Source organism: Odocoileus virginianus, unplaced genomic scaffold (assembly GCF_023699985.2).
Source record: "Odocoileus virginianus isolate 20LAN1187 ecotype Illinois unplaced genomic scaffold, Ovbor_1.2 Unplaced_Contig_20, whole genome shotgun sequence".
Lineage (NCBI taxonomy): Eukaryota > Metazoa > Chordata > Mammalia > Artiodactyla > Cervidae > Odocoileus > Odocoileus virginianus.
The window spans coordinates 911,267-933,010 of NW_027224337.1; the positions used below are offsets into that span (position 1 = coordinate 911,267).

The 21,744-nt window shown below is 48.3% G+C and overlaps 1 protein-coding gene and 1 long non-coding RNA gene across 3 annotated transcripts in view; one reads left to right on the forward strand and one right to left on the reverse strand.

Moving 5' to 3' along the window:
• Positions 1 to 4,202, reverse strand: part of LOC110144732 (uncharacterized) — a 17,763-nt gene extending 13,561 nt beyond the window's left edge. For both annotated transcript variants that reach the window (XR_011486514.1, XR_002315960.2), the window contains exon 1: positions 3,754 to 4,202. This is a non-coding gene — a long non-coding RNA (uncharacterized lncRNA). The remainder of the gene's footprint in view (positions 1 to 3,753) is intronic.
• On the forward strand, positions 3,206 to 13,827 carry CCKBR (cholecystokinin B receptor). Its single transcript, XM_020904712.2, has 5 exons — positions 3,206 to 3,567; positions 11,489 to 11,740; positions 11,892 to 12,141; positions 12,425 to 12,597; positions 12,722 to 13,827. The coding sequence occupies exons 1-5, from the start codon at positions 3,417 to 3,419 to the stop codon at positions 13,258 to 13,260; spliced, it is 1,365 nt and encodes a 454-aa protein (XP_020760371.2). The 5' UTR covers positions 3,206 to 3,416; the 3' UTR covers positions 13,261 to 13,827.
• The last annotated feature ends 7,917 nt before the right edge of the window (positions 13,828 to 21,744 follow it).

Below are 21,744 nucleotides of genomic sequence, written 5' to 3' on the forward strand. Positions count from 1 at the left end.
TCTATTATAAGGTCAACTGATTAGCATTGTTAATTATATTCACAAAAATCCCTTTTGCCTAGGTACCATAATCTTAGGAGTAGTGTCTTGTCACATTCACAAGTTCCACCCACACCCGAGGGAAGGAGATCATACAAGAGTGACAGTCATTAGGAATCATCTTGCAATTCTGCCTACCCAAGAGGGAAAGCAGGGAGAAACACCCCTGAGAAATTCTGAGATCTTGAGCTGAGATCAGAAGGATGAGTAGAAGTTAATTGAATTAGGAAGGAAACCTTCCAGAGAGAATGTGCAGAGGACACGTAACTAAGACATACATCTGAAAACTGAACTTAAAGAAGGCCATTGTCTTCAGTGGAGAGAACAAGAACCATAGTGATTTGAAACAACGTAGTTAGAGAGGTCAGTAGTAGTCAGGCCATGCAGACTTCATCAGTTCAGTTCAGTTCAGTTACTCAGTCATGTCCAATTCTTTGCGATCCCATGGATTGCAGCACACCAGGCTTCCCTGTCCATCACCAACTCCTTTACTCAATCTCATGTAAGGGAACTTACTCAACCTCATGTCCATCGAGTCAGTGATGCCATCCAACCATCTCATCCTCTATCATCCCCTTTTCCTCTCGCCTTCAATCTTTCCCAGCATCAAGGTCTTTTCAAATGAGTCACTTTGCATCAGGTGGCCAAACTATTGGAGTTTCAGCTTCAGCATCAGACATTCCAATGAATATTGAGGACTGATTTCCTTTAGGACTGGCTAGTTGGATCTCCTTGCAGTCCAAGACTTCATAGACTCTATTAAAATGCCTTCTCTATTCCCAGAGCAGAAGTCCAAAGAATGGCATAATCAGATTTGTATTCCAAACATAGCACTCTGGTTACAAGGTGAAGGGTGGATATAAAGAGGCATCCATTAAAATGTGGACAACTTAGGAAGCTGGGAGAATAGTACAAGAAACAATGGGCAATGTCAGTGGAGATACAAGCATAATGATTCAAGGAACACTCAGTAGCTAACATCAACAGCACTTCATGATTGATTGAACATGGGAGAGAAGCTGTTATGTTCCCCAGGAAGCAGACTCGAAGACAGAGATTACTGTGGAGGATGTTTACTAAGGAGTGCTCTCGGAGTCAACACCTGTGTAAGAAAGAGGATGAACGTGGGATCCAGGATAGGGAGAAGCTGAGCAGCCCAACAAAGACCTCAATCAACCCCAGCGAGGAGCTAGGAACATCTTTCAAAGTTGCCCTCTGTCAGAGTGAGGGAACTGAATCTTTACATCTTTCTGCTGATCAATCATTGACTGCAGGATGCCTCAGAAAAGGAACCTGACCTTGAATGAGCTAGCTTTCTTCAGCTCAGGCAACTCTTGAAGGGACTGACAGTTGAGGACTATCTTCCAGCAGCATTCTCAGTGAAAAAGGAGACTAAATTCTTCTTCTTTTTTTTTTTTTTTTTTTTTTGAGCAGAAATCTGGGCTTTTCATCACAACCTTCACCATGGGGGTGCAGGAGAATAAGGGAGTAAGGCATTCAAGATGATCTGTAAATTTCTGATCTGTGCATCTTGATGGATGCACTTAGGACCATATGTTGTCATCACAGGTTTACCTGTCATTTCCCCCCACTAGCTTGGGACATTGGCACTGACTGTATTGGGGCTAGTGTACAGCCCTATACCTGGCACATTGCTGAATAAGTGAATGCCAGTCTATTTCCCCTGTTTCCACTCCCCGCCTTTGCTTCCCTGCCCCCACACCCTACCCTCAGCCAATATGGGAAAAGTTCAGCAGGTTATCTGAGCCCTCACCTGTGCTGGAGCTGAACAAACAGCAAATCGGGCTGCTATGGTGGGGAAGGCAGGCGGTGCCAGGAGAAGGGGGGTTGGGTTGACGACATTCCCACTGACCTCAGGCTTAAATCCTCTTTCAATATCTTTAGCCTCTATAAACTCAGTGCTAGCTGGATCAGGTCCTCTTCAAAAGACTAACTGGATAAATTTCTGAATTCCCCATAAACTCAGACCTCGCCCCCCTGTCTAATGTTCTTTTGACTGATAACTCCCACCTCTGACAGCTACCGCTGTCAGGCCAGAGAATGAAATTCCCAGTTAGTTGAAGTTTCTTCGGAATGAAGAAGAATGACATGGAGCAGGGGGGAAACATTAGTGGGGGAAACGTTAGTGTGGGCAAGTCCTACCCAAGTAGCTGAACCCACCGCAGTCCTGAGCATGCCCACTTCAGTTGCGTTCCCGGTGCACCCTAGAGCTCCCCTTCCAGCCCCCCAACCCCCCACCACCCCCACCCCGCGCCACCGTGGGAACCTGACGCCCTACACCGGCTGATACACCTGCGCTGAGAACAAACAGGGAGCTTCAGTGTGTTGAGTGAGGGTGGGCGCTGCCTGGAGACCACAGAGAAAGCCAGCCGCCGCCTCCCTGGTTAAGCCTGCGCTGGGCTGGGAACCGAACCATACCCCACCTTCACCCCGCCTCACTCCTGTTTATCCCCGGGTGTTCTCGCTGCTACCCCGGCCGCCCCTCGATTCCCCAGGTCACTCTTCCTCCAGGCAGCCCTTTTCCCAGCGGAGCGGGAAAGCTGCCCCATCCCCATCGCTGCCCGCTGGGGAGGGTTCCTTGGGCGCTTTGCGTGGAAGCTGGGTGTTGGGCCTGATGTAGGAGGTGAGGATGCGGGGAACAAATGCGGGGGCTACCCCGAGGCGAAGAGCTGCAGGGAAAGACCAGCGATGGTGTCATGGTCACTGCGGCCACTGCGGCATAGTAGGGTACCGTGGCGCTTCCCGCGGGCTAAGGCGTCTGCGCCGCAGCCGATGATCCCAGCGTCTTGGGGGCCACCTCCTGGTTCCCCGACCCACCAGGAAAAGATGCTAAGCCCCGCGGCAGCCGCGCCCTACCCTGTCCCTCTTAACGCTGCCTTTTTACCCAGCCTCCCTCCCCGCAACCTCTCCATCCACTACTAACCTCTCCCCAAACCTCGCCAACACACACAGATACACACGCTCCCGAGAATTACCCGGAATCGGGACTCTGGTGAAGGGGAGTGGGAGGGAAGGAAATCTCTAAGAGAGAAGGGAGAAATCTAGGGGGTGGGGTGCGGACAGCCCCGCCGGGCGTAGACAGGACAACGCCCGGGAGAGGGGCGGAGGGGCGAGAGTAAGTCAGGAGCAGGAGAGGGGGGCGGAGAGTCACCTGGCTGGACAGAGGCGGTCCCGAGCTCGGGAGGGAGGCGAGCAGAGGCGGGGCGCGCAGAGGCGGAGCGGAGGGACTGGGGCCAAGGTTGGGGGCGGGAACCAGGCGGGGCGCGAGCCTCCGCCGGAATCGCGGCGGGAGCAGGTGGAGCCGCAGCGGGAGCTCGCCCGGGCGAGCGCTGGGAGGCGGCGGCTGAGCCGTGGTCATGGAGCTGCTAAAGCCAAACCGGAGCGTGTTGGGATCCGGACCCGGGCCGGGGGCTTCGCTGTGCCGCCCAGGGGGCCCCCTCCTCAACGGCAGCGGCACCGGAAACCTCAGCTGTGAGCCCCCACGCATCCGCGGAGCCGGGACACGAGGTGGGTGCCTCCCTAAGCCCCCTCCGCGAGCTCCTTCTCACTGAACCCCACAATACTCACAGAGGCCCCCATAGCCTCCTCAAACGCCCACACTATCCCTTCATAGTACTCCCTACGTCCCTGGACAGCTCCCCTGACACGTCTGTCCTTCACAGCTGATAAAACTCCACCGCAGCTTCACACTACCTGGTCAGAGTCCCTTCGCACCCTGGTCCCCCCTCGCCACCTCCAGAGCTCTTGGTCACCCCCAAAACGCAGCATCTTCACCAACACACAGCCCACTGCTAGAGAGAGACAGTGGGAAGGCAAGGACCTCCTCTGGCCCATCCCTTCCAAGTCTCTCCTTTCCTTTTGCAGTCAGTTCAGGGAGCCTCAGTGGGAAAGGAAAGGAAGGAAGGAAGAAAGGCAAGATTGGGGGGATGAAGGGGACTGGCTGCAGGCAGAGGCAGTCTGGAAGACCTGAATGGGAAGTTACAGACAATTACAGTCTCCTGTGTTGGCCACCCCAAACCCTTGCCTTCCCCAAGAGATCCCCTAAGCTGAATTAGGCTGGGCGTTGGGTTGGGGGCTGCTCTCCATTGCCCCCTTCCTCAAATCTCCTTGCCTCCCAAGCTGGAGTTCTTCTCAAGGCTCTATACCCTCTCTCTTTTGGTGTCTCCAAGTAATGTCTCTAGGTCCCTTCCAAGCCCCCTCTCCATCCTGCCTTTCCTTAGGTTTCACCCTTCTGGAGCCTGGCTGCCCCATCCACCATCCCCTCCCTTGTACCACCTTTCCCTCCACCCTCAGGCTGCTTTCCCTCACCCAGTCTCACTGCTCCCGTCACTCAACATCTACATTTTCTTGATGACCCAGCTCAAGTCATATTTTCCCCTTCCCATACCTTTTCTTTCCTTGAGTGGTTACTAGACTCCTGCTACTATAGTCCCTGGGCTAGGTGCCAGGCACACAGGACTAAACTAGACCCAGTCTGGACTCTCATCTTCAATGCAGGAAAGAGACAAAAACCAATGAGAAAACCGCAGTCAGCATTTAGAATTCCCATAAGAGGGACCAAACTGTGGGCACCCAAAGGAGATGGGATCTGAAAACTTCACTCCAACCTTGAAGTTGGAGTTCAGGAGGCAGAAAAGTAATAAGTGGGATTCCAGGAGAGGGAATAGCATTAAGCAGAAGGAAAGTATTCCAAGCTCTAGAAGGGAAAATGGGAATAAATTGTAATTGAAGGATTTATTTACCTCCATAAAATAGGGAATGCTTTCTCAGCTCGTTGTTATACACTCTCTCATTCTTACACTTGGATACTTTTACTCAACAAATATTTATTGAATCAGAGACTGTGCTAGCCCCTAGGGAGAGGAGTAAACCAAAACTATCTCAGTTCTTATTTCAAGGAGCTCACAGTTCAGTGGGAGAGGCAGACAAGTAAGCAGGGAATTGCCGGACAAAGAGGGACGTGCCTTGAGAGGGATGTTGGAACACAGAAGAGAAGCGCCTCTAGCCTAGCTTAGCTTTGGGAATCAAATTTGGCCTCCTGAGGAGGTAAAGGGTAAATTGAAATAAAAAGTAAAACGCTGAAGGAAGTACTCTGTGACAACCTAGAGGAGTGGGAGGGGGTGGAGATGGGAGGGAAGTTCAAGAAGGAGGGGACACATCATATACATGTGGCTGATTCATGTTGATGTATGGCAGAAACCAGCGCAATATTATAAAGCGATTCTCCTCCAATAAAAAATTTAAAAAGAAAAAAGCTGAGGGAAAGTCAGCCAAATGAAGGGGCAGAAAAGTCAAAAAGCATCTCAAGCAGAGGAACAGTATGTATAGACACCCAGAGTTTAAATCCACAGCACTTTGGTTCAGTGTATCACAGTTTCTGAGTGCCTGGAACATGTACCATAAGAGAAGAATGATCAACACTCAGGATGAAGACCAGCCTAGAGAGATCCCAGAGAAATATATGGAACTGTCTAAGGAGTGTGGATTTTATCCTGAAATTGAAACTACCGAAAGGTGCAGTCGTGCTGCCAGGATTAGTTCTGTAGTAAAGAGCATGGATCGGAGGACAAGAGACGGGGAGAGGGGCATCCCTTCGAAGGCTATTCTGTAACACTGGCCCTGGTGAAAGATGATACTGGCTTAGGCTAAGCTATTGGCAGTGGAGAGGGAGAGAACTGGATGGCTTGGAGAGGCACTTCACTTCCCTAGTGGCTCAGATGGTAAAGCATCTGCCTACAACGCAAGAGACCCGGGTTCACTCCCTGGGTTGGGAAGATCTGCTGGAGAAGGAAATGGCAACCCACTCCAGTATTCTTGCCTGGAAAATCCCATAGACGGAGGAGCCTGTAGGCTACAGTCCATGGGGTTGCAAAGAGTCAGACACAACTGAGCGACTTCATTTCAGGAAGTTAAATCCACAGAACTTGATGATTTATTAGAAATGGAGAGGGAAGAAGAGGTCAAGGGACAACATCCAGGTTTCTGGCTTAGACAACTGGATGGTTGTTGTGCTGTATATTGAGGATAACAAGGAAGCAGAAACAGCTTTAAAGGAGGAGATTATCCATTCAGTTTGGAACCCACTGAGTTTAAATGCCAGTGAAATATCCAGGTGGAGTTGCCCAGTAAGCTGTTGAATCCAAGGATCTGGGAGGTACAAGCTGGAAATGCAGACTTGAAAGGTTTTGTTTGTCTAGAGGAGGTAATGAAAGCCATGAGACTAGATTAAATCATACAAAGATTGTGTCCGATTAAAAAAAAAAAAGAGGTCCTGGGATAGGACCTTGAGGAAGACCAATTTTTAAAAGCCAGGCAGAAGAAGAGGAGTCCATAAAGGAGATCTTGATGAAACCATTAGAGACAAGAAAGCAAGGAAGAAAGAAAAAAAGAAAATTTCAAACAGGGTATCACATGCTGCCCATCTAAGTCAGATAAGGTCAGAATAGCATCCTTCAGATTCAATGGAAAGGACATCTTAGGAGGAGCTGTGGAGTTAGGATTAGGGTGTTATTACTGACTATGGTCAGTTGAAGTTTGGGCCATGGAGCAGGGGTTATGAGACGTGAACTAAGGCATGCAGATAAAAACTCCCACATGTTTTGAAGAGAGAGAGAGAGAGAAAGAAAAAACAGGATAGTTCTAGAAATAGCATGAGGTTGGGGAAGTGTGTGTGTGTATGTGTGTGTGTGTACATGCTTGTGCACATATAGTTTGTCTTTTGAATGTGTATGTGTTGCAGAGACAAAACCATTTTTTAAATGTTGATGGGGAATGGGCCAAGAGAGAGGAAGGTTGAAGTGCAGAAGACAGAGAGGCTAGTTGATAAAGTAAGGGACCTTGAGCAAGCAGAATGTGCAGTGATTCAGAGCCCAAGTCATCTAGATGCTGCTGCCCACACACACCTGGATGTGACACCCGGCAGTGACTGTCAGCCACACTCACTCAGCTATTACCCCCAAGATGCATCTCACCCAGGCTCACCCAGTGATCCCAGCAGAAATGTGGCTGTTACCCACGTTATTCTGAGATAATCTGCATACACTTAAATGTTTCCCATGTTCACTCAGAAACTACACACAGGATGGGCTTGTGGACACAGAAGGGGAAGGAGAGGGTGGGACAAACCTCGAGAATAGCATTGATGTATATGCATTACCGTTTGTAAAACAGATAGCTCGTGGGAGGCTGCTGTATAGCACAGGAAGCTCAGCTCAGTGCTCTGATGACCTAGAGGGGTGGGATGAGGAGGGGTGGGGGGGAGAGCACGTACTACAGCTAATTCATGTTGTTGTGCAGCAGAAACCAACACAACGTTGTAAAGCAATTATACTCCAATTTTAAAAATTAAAAAATGGGAAATAAAGAAGCTACCCACAGAAAAACAGATGCCACCCACACTTTAATATTGCCCACTGTCATTTCACTATTACTCATCCATCAAACACACATGCTTTCATTTTTTTATTATCCACATATAATCAAGTATTACTCATGCTCACTTAAGGAACCCATCTCCAGGTATTACCTATAAAGTCATAACTGTTACATATTCAGAGAATACCTGCAAAGACTCAAATACTACCTGTGGTCACTCAGACGCTCAGTTATTTTACTCAATCATGTTAACATCCTAATCTGTTAACATCTCATATTTACACTCACTTAAATATTGCCCACATACACTTTCATATTACTTCTGGTCAGTCATCTAGGACCACCATCAGCTGGATATTTCCCTCATTCACATACAGACCTCTGAATGTAAACCATGCTTCCTGTAGATGTTACCTACAAAATGAGATGTTATCTGTAGACCCTGGCTCATTCAAATGTTATAACACTTACTCAGATGTTACCTAAGCTAAAAAGTAACCCACACTCAATCAGATATTACCTATAGACACATAGCTGTTACCCTTCTCTAGATAATGCCCACAGAAATATATGTTAACCTCACCCACCCAGATATCATCTCTAAGGCTCAAGTACTCCCAAGGCTCACTCTGCTCCCGTTCACAATCAGTTAGATGCTATCCATGCTCATCACCGAGGCACGGGTACCACTTTGATGTCTGTGTGATGGGTAACCAGATCCAACACACCAGTGAGCGGCAGGATCTGAGGCATCAGCAGCTTCACTGTTCTGTAGAATCATTTCTTAGAAAAGCCCGTTCTTGTTTTATGTGACATCATCTGGATTTCTGTACCCACACTTGTCTGCCCACAGAACAAATGCAGATGCTCTAGACACCAGAAGCAGAACTGAACTGTTCCAGTCTTCTGAGTCCCCTGGTCTGATTTCTGGTCTGCTCACATGGCACAGTGGTAAAAGAACCCACCTGCCAATGCAGGAGATGTAAGAGACTCGGGTTCAATCCCTGGGTCAGGAAGATCCTCTGGAGGAGGGCATGGCAACCCACTCCAGTATTCTTGCCTGGAGAATCCCATGGACAGAGGAGCCTGGCAGGCTACAGTCCATAGGATCACAAAGAATCAGACATGACTGAGCGATTTAGCACACACTCATCCCCAGGAGAATGACACCCACAGGTAGACTGTCAAGGCAGTGATGGCTGTACCCCAGGTGAATGAATGAGAAATGTGCTTTTCACAATTCAGAGTGCCATCCAGGCTTTTTTGTGGGTATTGAATCAAGAAGTAGCAGAAAGGGAACTCCTGGTGGTCCAATGGTTAGGACTCGGCGCTGTTACTGCCAGGGCTCCACAGTGCAGCCAAAAAAAAAAATCTAGTTGAAGAGAAGCATCCAGGGGACAAAGGAGGATGTGAGAGAGATAATAGAACGAGAGAGATAAGGGATGGGAGGAGAGGAGAGGAGAGGGGCATAGAGGGGCAGTGGACTGAAAGGAGACACAGAAAATGCAAGACAGACCACCTGTTCCATTTTCTTGGGTCCAAGGACCTCTCTGACAGAGATCCCCCCTCCCAAAGTTCTTTATTTCCCCCTATACAAACATACACACACACATCTCAAATTGTCACACATAAGCAAACCTTCCATAAGCCTTCCCTGCTGAGAGGGAGCCCAGCTTCGAAATGAGGCATAGATGGTTTGTGTATAATAGTAAAAGTAACACCTCCCAAATCACAGCCTGTTATTGACCCCTTCCCCTGTACCACCCAAAAGATTCTCCAACATGGGTCTCCAAAGAAACGGAGGCAGCGAAGCAGCAAGGAGAGTGCATGCTGGAGCTTTAGAAGCACAGAGATGAAGGATGGACGTGGAGAAACAGCAGATGCATTTATGTGGACAGTAACAGAGATCCCTTTAAGATTCATTAGCAAGCAGGTGTTAATACTTTCTGTGCAGGGAGCATTATGCCAAATGCTAGGGACATGCTGAAGAACAGGATGGGCATTGCCCCTTCCCTCAAGAGCTCATAGGCTAGTGGCAGAGACAGAACATGAACATAATAATACGGTAAGAAATGCCAGGGTAGAGTATGGTAGTGGCAGCATGATGAATGACAGAGGAGTGAGGGGGTAGCAGGAGACACAGCATTTTGGAAATGTAGAGACAGGATTCTGTTCTGATCCGGCTCCTTACTTGCTGTGTGCTCTGAGAAAGTAATGTCATGGATGGCTTCAGTGAGGGTACTATACTGCTTAGTCGCTCAGTTGTGTCTGACTTTTTGTGATCCCATGGACTATAGCCTGCCAAGTTCCTTTGACCATGGGATTTTTCATTCAAGAATACTGGAGTGGGTTGCCATTTCCTTCTCCAGGGGATCTTCCCAACCCAGGAATCGAACCCACATCTCCTGAGTCTCCTGCATTGCAGGCATTTCAGTTAGGAGGTTTCTTGTATATAGCACTTCCTTGAAGTCTACAACAACTTCTGGATAAGTATATAACTATTGATATGGGGGAAAATACAGTTTAATTTGGGAGTTAAGGCAAAAGTCAGCCAATGTATGAGGCTATGAAGAATGATGCAGCTCTGGGCCCTTCCCTCCCCTCAACCTGGTAGGCTCTGTCCGTGCCCTCTCTCCTTCCAGCCTCCAGTCTCCCTCACACTGAGGCCATGGGCACCGGTGACTGGGTCCAGTTTAATTCAATTCAGTTTTGTCTTGGTTGTGATACGGCAGCACAGTGATGAATCCTTCCCCCCAACAGGCAATGACACAAGTGACCGGGGTCAGCCCTTGTCTAGCCCAGCAGCGCTATGTGCCCTTCCTGTGAGCTCCCAGAGCATTCTGTTATTCTTCAACCTCACTTCTTATCACACTGTGTGACAGATATCTATTTATATGTCTGAGTTTCCCCCTAGACTTCTAGAATGTGAGCGCTCAGATGAGAGCTCTCGGGGCATTTGTCATGTTCATCTCTTTGTCCCCAGTGCCTAGTATAAAGATAATCCTCTGCAAATGCTTGTGGAGTGAGAGTGAATGTTTATAGATAATTAAAATACAAGGCAGAAAGTAAAGGCCATTCTAACAGATGTGTAGGGAACATGCATGGGTCAGAGGAAGGGGAGATTAGCTCCAAATAAGGTGCCCAGAGAGGCCTTATAGAGGAGGGAGCAGTCAGTCCGAATCTTAAAAGACAATGGTAAGTAGGGGTTCACCAGATAACAGAAAACAAGTTTGTTATTGAGAGTCATTAATTGGGGGGAGGAGGGTATTAATTAATAGTGATGGGGGTGTGGTGAAAGAGCATTTTAGGCTGAGAAACCAACGTGAGCAAGAGCAAAGGAGAGTCATGAGTGCACCTGATGCCTCCCAGAAACTGAGTCATCTGGTGGCTTAAATGAGTGCATTGCAGGGATGAGAGAGGAAAAGGCCAGTTCTGGGAGAATCTTGATGACAAGCTGAAGACAGTTGAGAGTAGGTAAAGGGTCTTTTTGCTTGTTTTTTTAGTGATAATTGTTGCTGTTTAAGACAATAAAGACACGATCAGACCTGTGTCTCAAAAGATAGCGGTCAACAGGGTTGAATGCTACCAGGAGGTCATCAAGTAAAATAGGCTGAGAAGGGACCTTTGGATTTGGTAGTTAAAGCTTAGTAACCATGAGAAGAATTGCAATGAACACTTACGAACAGTAATGGGGAAGAGGTCACTGGATTGTAGTAGATTGAGGAGTGGATGAAAAGATGCAAATAATCTCTTCAAGAAGTTTGGCTGCAAAGAGAAGGAAGGATTTGGAGCAAAGCTTGAGAACAGACAGGGTTTCTTAAGGAAGGGTAGAGTTAGGCCACTTTAACCAGGCTTCTAGAGGTTAAAAGGGTAACAGATTCAAGTTCACCATTTACTGAGTGGGTCCTGGGCCAGTGGGGGAGGGGGGAGGATTTGGGAAGCAGGGGATCTGACTGGGCAGTAGGGCTTGAAGAGTTGGGAATAAGTGAGACTGGACAGCCTAGCTGAGTGGGGGCCAGACCCCCTACTGCCACCTCACCTCTTTCCTACCCAGAATTGGAGCTGGCCATTAGGGTCACCCTCTACGCTGTGATCTTTCTGATGAGTGTTGGAGGAAACGTGCTCATCATCGTGGTCCTGGGGCTGAGCCGCCGTCTGAGGACCGTCACCAATGCCTTCCTGCTCTCACTGGCAGTCAGCGACCTCCTGCTGGCTGTGGCTTGCATGCCCTTCACCCTCCTGCCCAATCTCATGGGCACATTTATCTTCGGCACAGTCGTCTGCAAGGCGGTTTCCTACTTCATGGGTAGGTAAACAATCGCCCTGCCTGCCTTGGCCCTCTCCTCTCCCAAAGTCCTTGCCGAATGTAGGGGTCTGTCTTCATCTGGAGTGTGGAAGTCACCCTGGGGAGTGTGTAGCGCAAGTTTCCTAGGTAACCCTTTCCTCTTCCTTCCTAGGGGTGTCTGTGAGCGTGTCCACGCTAAGCCTCGTGGCCATCGCCCTGGAGCGATACAGCGCCATCTGCCGACCACTGCAGGCGCGCGTGTGGCAGACGCGCTCCCACGCGGCTCGAGTGATCATAGCCACGTGGATGCTGTCCGGACTGCTCATGGTGCCCTACCCAGTGTACACGGCCGTGCAGCCAGCGGGGCCTCGTGTCTTGCAATGCATGCACCGGTGGCCCAGTGCGCGGGTTCGCCAAACCTGGTGAGGGTGCCTATTAGCCATTTCTGAGAATTCCCTTCTCTTATCTCCATCACTCACAAGCATTACCCAGAATCTTGCTCCAACAAGTACCACGACCCACCGCCCTGGGATCCCCATTCAGGGCTCCTCCCCAGTTCTCTAGCCCTTCCCAGCTGTACCCCCAATCCTACCTCTACCTCTGGGACGCGGTCACCAGCCCTAGAAACATCAGTTCTTCAGTCTTCCTCCATCAGTGATTATAGCTGGACAGGGACCCGCTGATTGGTCTGCACTCTGTCTCCAGGTCGGTACTGCTGCTCCTGCTCTTGTTTTTCGTGCCTGGGGTGGTTATGGCGGTGGCCTACGGGCTTATCTCCCGTGAGCTCTACTTGGGGCTTCGCTTTGACGGTGACAGTGACAGCGAGAGCCACAGCCGGGTCGGAAGTCAGGGAGGGCTGCCGGGTGGCACAGGACAAGGTGGGTGAAATCCAGGAGGGGGCGGGACTTTGGGAAGGGGCGGGACATAAAGTGGGTGGGGCGGAAAGGTGTGCGATTTAGAGGATTCAGCCTCCAAATCTGACCGCGCATGGTCTGTGCTCAGGTCCTGCCCAAGCGAACGGACGTTGCCGGTCTGAGACCCGGCTGGCGGGTGAGGACGGTGACGGCTGTTATGTGCAGCTTCCGCGCTCCCGGCCTGCGTTGGAGATGTCTGCGCTGACCGCGCCCACGCCCGGCCCAGGATCCGGCACCCGGCCTGCCCAGGCCAAGCTGCTGGCTAAGAAGCGCGTGGTGCGGATGTTACTGGTGATCGTTGTGCTTTTTTTCCTGTGTTGGTTGCCCGTGTACAGCGCCAACACGTGGCGCGCCTTTGACGGGCCCGGCGCACATCGCGCACTTTCGGGTGCGCCCATCTCCTTCATCCACTTGCTAAGCTACGCCTCTGCCTGTGTCAACCCCCTGGTCTACTGCTTCATGCACCGTCGCTTTCGCCAGGCCTGCCTCGACACCTGCACCCGCTGCTGTCCCCGGCCTCCGCGGGCTCGCCCCAGACCTCTGCCGGACGAGGACCCTCCCACCCCTTCCATCGCCTCACTGTCCAGGCTGAGCTATACCACCATCAGCACCCTGGGGCCTGGCTGAGGGGTGGAGCGGGAGCGGGGCTGAGGCAGAACAGACGGATTCCGACCCGCTCAGCCCCGTCCAAACACACAAGAGACGCAGACCAGCTGACACGAGAGACTGACTAACACCGATGGCCAGGAAAGGGTGGCTTACCTGACTCGAAGGAAACAACCCAGACCCTCACACAGGAAAGGAGGCACTCAGTGAGGGACTGAGCCCGGCACACAGACTTGGCACTGACCTTGGACAGACCCACGTCCCTAGCCGTGGACTGTCTCCACACTGTGGAGACCGACGGGGGCTGACCTGCCTCTCACACATATAGCAGTGGCATTGAGTCTTTCAGGGCTCTGGAGCCTGACTCAGGAATGACTCCTGAGATGCTCCACTCTGCCCCTCATTTGACCTCACAGTGCCCTTCCCCAATCAGTGCTGCAAACACCAACCTGCCTAATCTCACACTTCCCGGACCAACAAGCTGTTTTGCACTAAGAAGTCCCTTCATTCCTTTCCAGTTAAATACTATCAGCCTGACCCTCACCGGACTTTTTCAAGAAATAATAAATGACTTGGTTTCCCCCTCAATTTCCTTTTTGGACTTTTCTGGGACACATGAGGGGGCACGAGATTTGGGAGTCTTCTCTGTCAGGTCCCTCCCCCTGCTGCTCACTCCTGTGCATGACCCCCTGCCAAAAAGCGCATGGTCTGAGTCTAGATGAGGCTGTGTGAATTCTCTCCTAGTGGTCAACCTGGACCCACCTCACACAACAGTCATGAAGCTGGGAATAAGGATAGGGTGGGATACCCATGACACATCATCATTCCTAAGCACACTGTCCTAAAGTGGTCCCCTTGTTATGGTACTGTATTAATAGATGCTTATTAAAATTTTAATGAAAAAAGGAAGCACTGTATGTTAAGACTCAGCTTATTCACTGTGTATTTGTAATAATATGGGATCAGAACATAACAGATATACAGAATTAAAGGGTTGGGCCTTTTAATGCACTGTTACCTGTGGGAGCACCTTTTACTGGCCTGCAACAAGGGGAGGTGCAGTGGGAAAGGAGGTGGGGGGCTGAACCTGAATAAAAGTCCCAGAAATCAGTCTCCCTCTTGACTATAAGACTGATCCAGCCCCAGAGAGAGGCAGAGACAGAAAATCACCCCTCCACACATACAGTGACAAACCAGGAAGAATAGGTTATCTCACCTAGGGAACATACAGAAATAGACAGAAGTGTGGTATCCGAAGAGAGGCCTCCTTGACACTTCATCTTGTAACAAGTGGAGAAAATGAGACCCAGCACAAGAAAGAAAGCTGCTCAAGGTCATACAAGAAATTAAAGCAAGACAGAAATAATCTTATTGAAGTAGACACTGAGCTGCAGGTGAAAGAGAACCCACACCCTCTGGTGTCAGACCCAAATTTTGCAGGCCTGGAGCTTATAAAATTGGGTGTCCCTTTTTTAAGGAAAAAAAAAATACAAAATTACAGCTACAAAGTTGCTAGGACACTGACCAGGGCCTTGGAAGAGATCACTGCAAGTGAGGAGCCCTGAGATGTAAGCTCCATTAGCTTCACAGCCAATAATACCTCTAAAATCCACCCACTAAGGACGTTGAACAAACACTGGATGGAGTGAAGGGCAGTGAGAAAGGAGAGTGGTCTGTTTACCAGTTCTGAGCTGCTCCTATCCATCCTTTCTGCAGGGCTCTCGGCTGCAAGAGGCAGGAGGAAGGAAGAAAAGGAGGGAGAAGGCGTTCCAAGCTGTCAGCTAAGACAGTACTGGTTAAAAATAGAATCCCAGCTGGTCGGAGTTGTGGAAAGCAAGATATTGGGCCTTGCTCGCTCATGCCAGCTTTTCCAAGGGGTGGGAGTAGGTTTGCCCACAGCCTTCACAGCACTCCCTGATCCTCATTCCCACCATCCTTTCTGAAGGAGATACAGCCTTGAAGAGGCTCCCTCACTGTCAGTCCCTCCAGCTTGGGCCCGGGCTCCTAATGTCCATCAGATGGTGGTGGGGAGCTCAGCAAGGGAGGGCTAATACTCATAGCTCATGAGCTCATGGAAAGCTCATACTCCAAGCCGCTCAGCCTGGAATATGAGCTCAAGTATGGTGGTCCAGGGCTAGCCTAGAACCTAGCACATAGGTACAGCCTGAATAATGCCATTTCCCACACTGCGCAGTCCTTTTTTCTACAGAATATTTAAACATCCGTCACCCTGTGCCCTATCTACTTACCCGATGTGGAATTTGGGGTCCTCCCATCTATTTCCCACCCACTCCAGTACTCTTGCCTGGAGAATCCCATGGAGAATCCCATGTGCCTGGTGGGCTGCAGTCCATGGGGTTGCAAAGAGTCGGACACAACTGAGTGACTTCACTTTCACTTTTCACTTTCATGCATTGGAGAAGGAAATGGCAACTCACTGCAGTGTTCTTGCCTGGAGAATCCCAGGGATGGGGAGCCTGGTGGGCTGCCATCTATGGGGTCGCACAGAATCAGACATGACTGAAGCGACTTAGTAGCAGCAGCAGCAGCAGCATCTATTTTCCATCTCTGGAAATCTGACAAAACATCTCAGGTCCAGATTTTAATATCACTGTCTGCGTGAAGTCCTGCTTGGTCATCCTCACAAAGCTTGTCCGCTCATAGAGTACTTACGGCTTTCTCTCTTCTAGCATAGTTATTTATGTTCCTGCCTGATTTCCCATCCTGGGCAGGGAACAGCATGATGTCATGGGAAGATGACTGAGCCTGGGCCTAGAAGGTGGAGTAATGGAGGGGGTAGGGGTGAAATCCAATGCTTCTTGATTCTGTGTGACAGGAGTTTATATATACCAATTCATCTCATTCTCAAAACTCTTCTCCAGATCATTTCTCTTCATTTGACAGAAGAGGAAAGTGAAGCTGAGAAAGCTTAAGGGAGTTACATGAGGCCCTGCAGCTAGAAGGGAGACAGGAACTGAGCTCAGGTTTCTGCCTCTAAAGCTTTGTTTTCTTCCATTATGCTGTTTTGCCTTCCTTCAAACCTTGAAGATCTGGGTACCAGTGGTCTTGCCTTTTAAAAGTTGTGTGATTTTGTGCAACTTATCTCAATGAGTCTCAGTCTCACCTGTAAAATGGGAAGAATTACATTAACTTCTGTGATATTGTGATTTATAGGAAATATATATTAATATATATATCTAGTCAATCTTTGTCCTGTTCCTGGCACAGAGCTCCTTGGAATTTCTTAAGTGTTGAGAGCCAATAAGGTGTCTTTTATAATGTTAATGTAGTGACTTTTGGAAAATCCCTAGGTCACCTAAGGATGGAAGCTGGTTTGTCAGAGAAACCAACAGAAATCAACAAAGTAATTAGAGGCTGAGTCAATACAGGAGATGAAGTTTGATCCCTGGGTTGAGAAGATCCCCTGGAGGAGGAAATGGCAACCCACTCTAGTATTCTTGCCTGGGAAACCCCATGGACAGAGGAGCCTGGCAGGCTACAGTTCATGGGGTTGCAGAGTTGAACATGACTTGGTTACTGTGCATGCATGCACAAAATTCAGACCCACTCCCTGATGCCCGAGGAAATAAAAGCGTCTAGAGATTGAGATCAATCACTAAAGACCAACGATTTAATCAACTGTGCCTATGTAAGAAGCTTCCATAATATCTCAAAAGGACAGGGACTGACAGGTTGGTGAACACAGGGAGATTTGGGGAGAGTGTCTCATTGGCAGAGGACATAGAAGCTCTGTGCTCCTTCTCATGTATCTTGCGCTATGCATCTCACTCATTGGCTGTTCCTGAGTCATATCCCTTTATAATAAACCAATATCTAGTAAGTAAAATGTTGCTCTGAGTTTTAAAAACTGCTCTAGCAAATTAATGGAACCCAAGTCAGGGGTGGGGAAATCTCCAATTTATAACTAGCTGGTTAGAAGCACAAGTGATAAGTTGGGTTTGGACAGGGGTGGGGCTTGAGGGGGCAGTCTTGTGGGATTGAGCTCTTAATCTGTGGGATTTGACACTATCTCCAGGTAGATAATATCTGAACTGGGTTGATTAAAGGACACCCAGTTGGTATGAGGGCATTGCTTGGTGGTGCAGGGAAAAAATGCACATTATAGTTGGTATCAGAATCATAATCCACACTGGTATTTTGAGCATTAAGAAAAGAATGCTCAAAAGTGCTTATGGGGAATTCCCTGGTGGTCCAGTGGTTAGGACTTGGTGCTTCCACTGGTTTCACTGCCTGAGTTCAATCATTGGTAGAGGAACCAAGATCCCAGTCATTGCTTGTAATTGTAGAGATACATATCATAAGGAGGGTTACATTGAGATTGTTTCAAGACCAGGATGAAGGATTTGCACCTGGAAACAAAAACCTCTGCAGACAGAAAACCACCCCTAAATGAGGGGGGACAGAACCCAGAGTCCAAGGGAAGGCTCAGAGTCTGTTAGGAGATGTTGTTAGGAAGCAGTGGAGTTAGAATCCAAACCCAGGTCTTCTTGACTCCAAAATCCATGCTCTTTCACTATACATCCTGACTCTGACCTCCCAGAGGGGACATTCAGCCTGGGGAGATGGGAGAAATTGGAACCACTCATGACTCTTCTCAGGACTCCAAGTAGAAAAACAGGTAAGTCTATAGCTCTACAGACTTGGATCCTTCAGAAGCCCCAGTTCCAGCATCTCCATGCCTGGAAGGAAGCCACCAAAGGGAGGCCAGTTCCACAAAAATTGAGGATGGCTGTTGTGCTGGAAATCTCATCCCCCTCAAACCTTCCAAGAAGGCAGGTTTCCAGCTAAGTTTCAGATATGGGGACAAACCAGAAAAGAGACAGTCTCACAGTTAACGTACAGGGGGCCTTGTGCCAGACAACTCTCACAGACAACTCAAGCAAGAGCCTTGGACAACCATACACTCTGGTTACTCAGGTCAGATTAGTGGAAAGCAAGGGATGCTTTAAGGAAAGACTGTTCCTTCAAGTTATCTCTGGGAGAGGAGAGGTGGGAGGGAAGAAAAGCAAATGGAAAGGGTGGAGAAGAAAGCAGGCCTCATCTGAGGTCAAAGCTTTGGGCTGGGATATAATGCCTATAGGTGGGGCTGTGCTGGAAGTGGCAGCCCTTTTGCAGATTCTAACCATGGTTCTCTCTCTGTCTGCTTCCTGTTCTCTGAGTCTCATTCACTGTCCCCCAACCTTATGGGGCACTTGGTCAGTCAGATGCTTGGTCCGTTGCTAGCACCAGGCACGAAGATTAACACCTCCCTTTTGGTAGGGCTCCATCTTTTGGAAACAATTCTAGCCCAGCCATGTATCCACATCTTGAGAAAGGAAATAGTTAACCAAATAGGCCCATTGTCTTAGGTACTTTGTCTTAACCAAACAGGCCCATAGTCTTAATCAAATTAGGCACTTTGTCTTAGTAAAAGGGCTTCAGAATACTCACCTGGCATCTAAGTAGTAAGAGATAAGACATGCAAGCACTCTTGAGGAAGGTACATTTATTTAAATGGTAAGGTTGGTTTCAGTAAATTTCCCAGGGTGAAACAAATGGGCTTCAAGCAATGAGGGGAAGGCAGAACACAGGACATTACCTGACAGGATACAAGATTCCATCTAAGTGTCAGGGAACAGGGCTAACACTGCATGTGGGCAAGGAAAGGCAGGTGCAAAGACCACACCCGGACAGGGACAGAGTGTTCCAGGTGGAACTCAATCTGTAGGCAAGGGGGAAAAATCTCTTTTTTGCCTCAAGCCAGAGCTAATCCCTTGATTCTTCTAAATTTAGGCATATGGGCTTCCCAAATGGCTCCGTGGTAAAGAATCCACCTGCCAATGCAGGAAACGTGGGTTTGATCCCTGGGTCAACAAGATCCCCTGGAATAAGAAATGTCAAACCACTCCAATATTCTTGACTGGGAAATCCCATGGACAGAGGAGCCTGGCAGGCTACAGTCCATGGAGTCGCAAAGAGTCAGACACGACTGAGTGACTGAGCTCAAGCACACACGTACAACCCTCCAGGAAGTAACAGGCAACAATTCAGGAAATTTAAAGGCCAGCCTCTGGGCTGCCTAGATGTGGGGGTCTGTAGTTCATTCCAGAAAAGACAAGAGTATAGGGTGGCTGAGGCAGGAAGCCAGGCACTAAGGGCACCCAGAGAGGTAGAGGGCCCTCACGTTGTCAGGGACCAGCTGCACCCACCAACTTGAAATGGTGATGCAGGTCAAACCAGAATTAGGCAGAAAAAGTGGGGATCTGGCCAGAGGAGACCAATACGCAGCTCCAGGGTAAAGAGCTAACAACAGTTACTTGGTCTGAAAAACAATCTCACTGGAAGGATCTGGTACGCAGTATGCCCCAATGCCATTAACTATGGAGTGACTGGCTCCAACCGGTTACTTTCTATTTCTGAGCCTCACTTTCCCTCATTTGTTGGTATCCCTCAGTTGGAGATATTTCATGACTTGCTATGTAGTTGTGAAGGCTACATGAGCTGGAGCAGCTATCTCCCAAGGAAACGCACAAGCTCAGGGAGATTATTAGACACCCTAGCATTGAGATCATGCTGGCAGCCACTGCCATAAGTAATCCAAAATAAAGATAATACTGAATCATAACATCATGTAATAAAGTCCAATAAACTTCTGCCTTTCCCATGAGGAGTACTTTAGGGTCTTTTTTTAAAATCTCAAACACGGATTTACTTATTTAATATTTTTATTAGTCATATATACACAGAGTTTAAAGGGAATTCCTAGGTTAGTCAGTGGTAAAGAATCCACCTGTCAATGCAGGAGATGCAGGAGATGCGGGTTTGATCCCTGGATTAAGAAGATCCCCTGGAGGAGGAAATGGCAACCCACTCCAGTATTCTTGCCAGAAAAATCCCATGGACAGAGGAGCTTGGTGGACCTTAGTCTATGGTTTCACAAAGAATCAGACGCGACTGAGCACACATACACATATAGTTTAAAAAATCATGTATTCTACGACACCAAGATAAACAGCAGTCCCCAGACCCCTAACTTGCTCATTTCCCCACCTACAGAGAGAATTACTTTCTAATCTCTTATCCATTTTTCCCTAGTATTTATTACCATGTCTTAATAACATGCTAATATTACTTCTGGTTCTCTGTTTGGCAGGATTATCTATTGGCCACTTCCCAAGGAAGATGAGGGTTTAACTCTCATTTCCACCAACCAGATGCACACACTCCTATATCCCCTTCTCACCCAATAAAATAATAAGATGTCATTGCTGTTGTTTAGTCACTAAGTTGTGTCCACCTCTGTGTGAGCCTAAGGACTGTAGCCTACCAGGCTCCTCTGCCCATGCGATTTTCCAGGCAAGAACACCGGAGTGGGTTGCCATTTCTTTCTCCAAAATAATAGCATAATTTTTGTTATTGTGACATCCAGGCACCAAGGTGATCCCCAGTGATATTCACCTCCTTGTATTCCAACCCTTTGTGGTCCTGTTTCACTTCACAGGGCTGTGTATGTAACCAACAAAATATCAGAGTGTTTAATAAAGATGGGACCCCACTCCGCACTTGCACAACTTGGCCTAACTCACTTCACCTTAATCCATCCCTGTTGGATTTTGTCTTTAACATTTTGATGTTTTTGTTCATCGTGGATTTTTTTTGCATAAATTTTAGCATTTTTAATATTGCACAAAGTATTTTTAATGTTGATCATTAAATTTTTTGATGCTATTTTAAATCTTTCACTCAAAACAAGAAAGCATCTTAGTCTTGGCCCTAACATATCCTAATAGCTTCTTGAGAAAGGATGCATGGAAAGTAAACTTTTGGGAAGTAATCTTTATGTCTGAAAGTGTTAGTTGCTCGGTCATGTCCAACTCTTTGCAACCCCCATGGACTGTAGCCACCAGGCTCTTCTGTCCGTGGAATTCTCCAGGCAAGAATACTGGAGTGGGTAACCATTCCCTTCTCCAGGGGATCTTCCTGACCCAGGGATTGAACCTGGGTCTCCCGCATTGCAGGCAGATTCTTTACCATCTGAGTCACCAAGGAAGTCTTTATGTCTATATATGTGTAATTCAACCTCACACTGGATTCCTAGTTTGGCCAGATATAGAATTTCAGGTTGGTAATTTTTTAGCCTATATTTTGAAGATATTCTTTTGAAGACCGAAGTAATTTTACTTCTGATCCTTTGCTCTACAATAGTAGCTATCGATTTTGGAATTTGGAATTGTACAGGTCCATCCTGCTCACAGTAGGACAGGACTTAGTTTAATGGTGGAGGACTGATAGCTGATTGGAAGTCTGAGCAGTGGATGGAGCTTGTCTTCTGGGAGCTTCTTTATAGAGTGATATGGTTAAGCTGTTTGTTGGACTCTCCAGATATTAAGACCTTCAGTTCTTTCTTCATTGGCTGGTGAGATGTCCTAGAAAACTTCTCCAATTTCCTGGAGAGAATAAAGACCTGGCTTCCAGCATTTGGAGAGCCAGTGGGAAGTCTTTGGC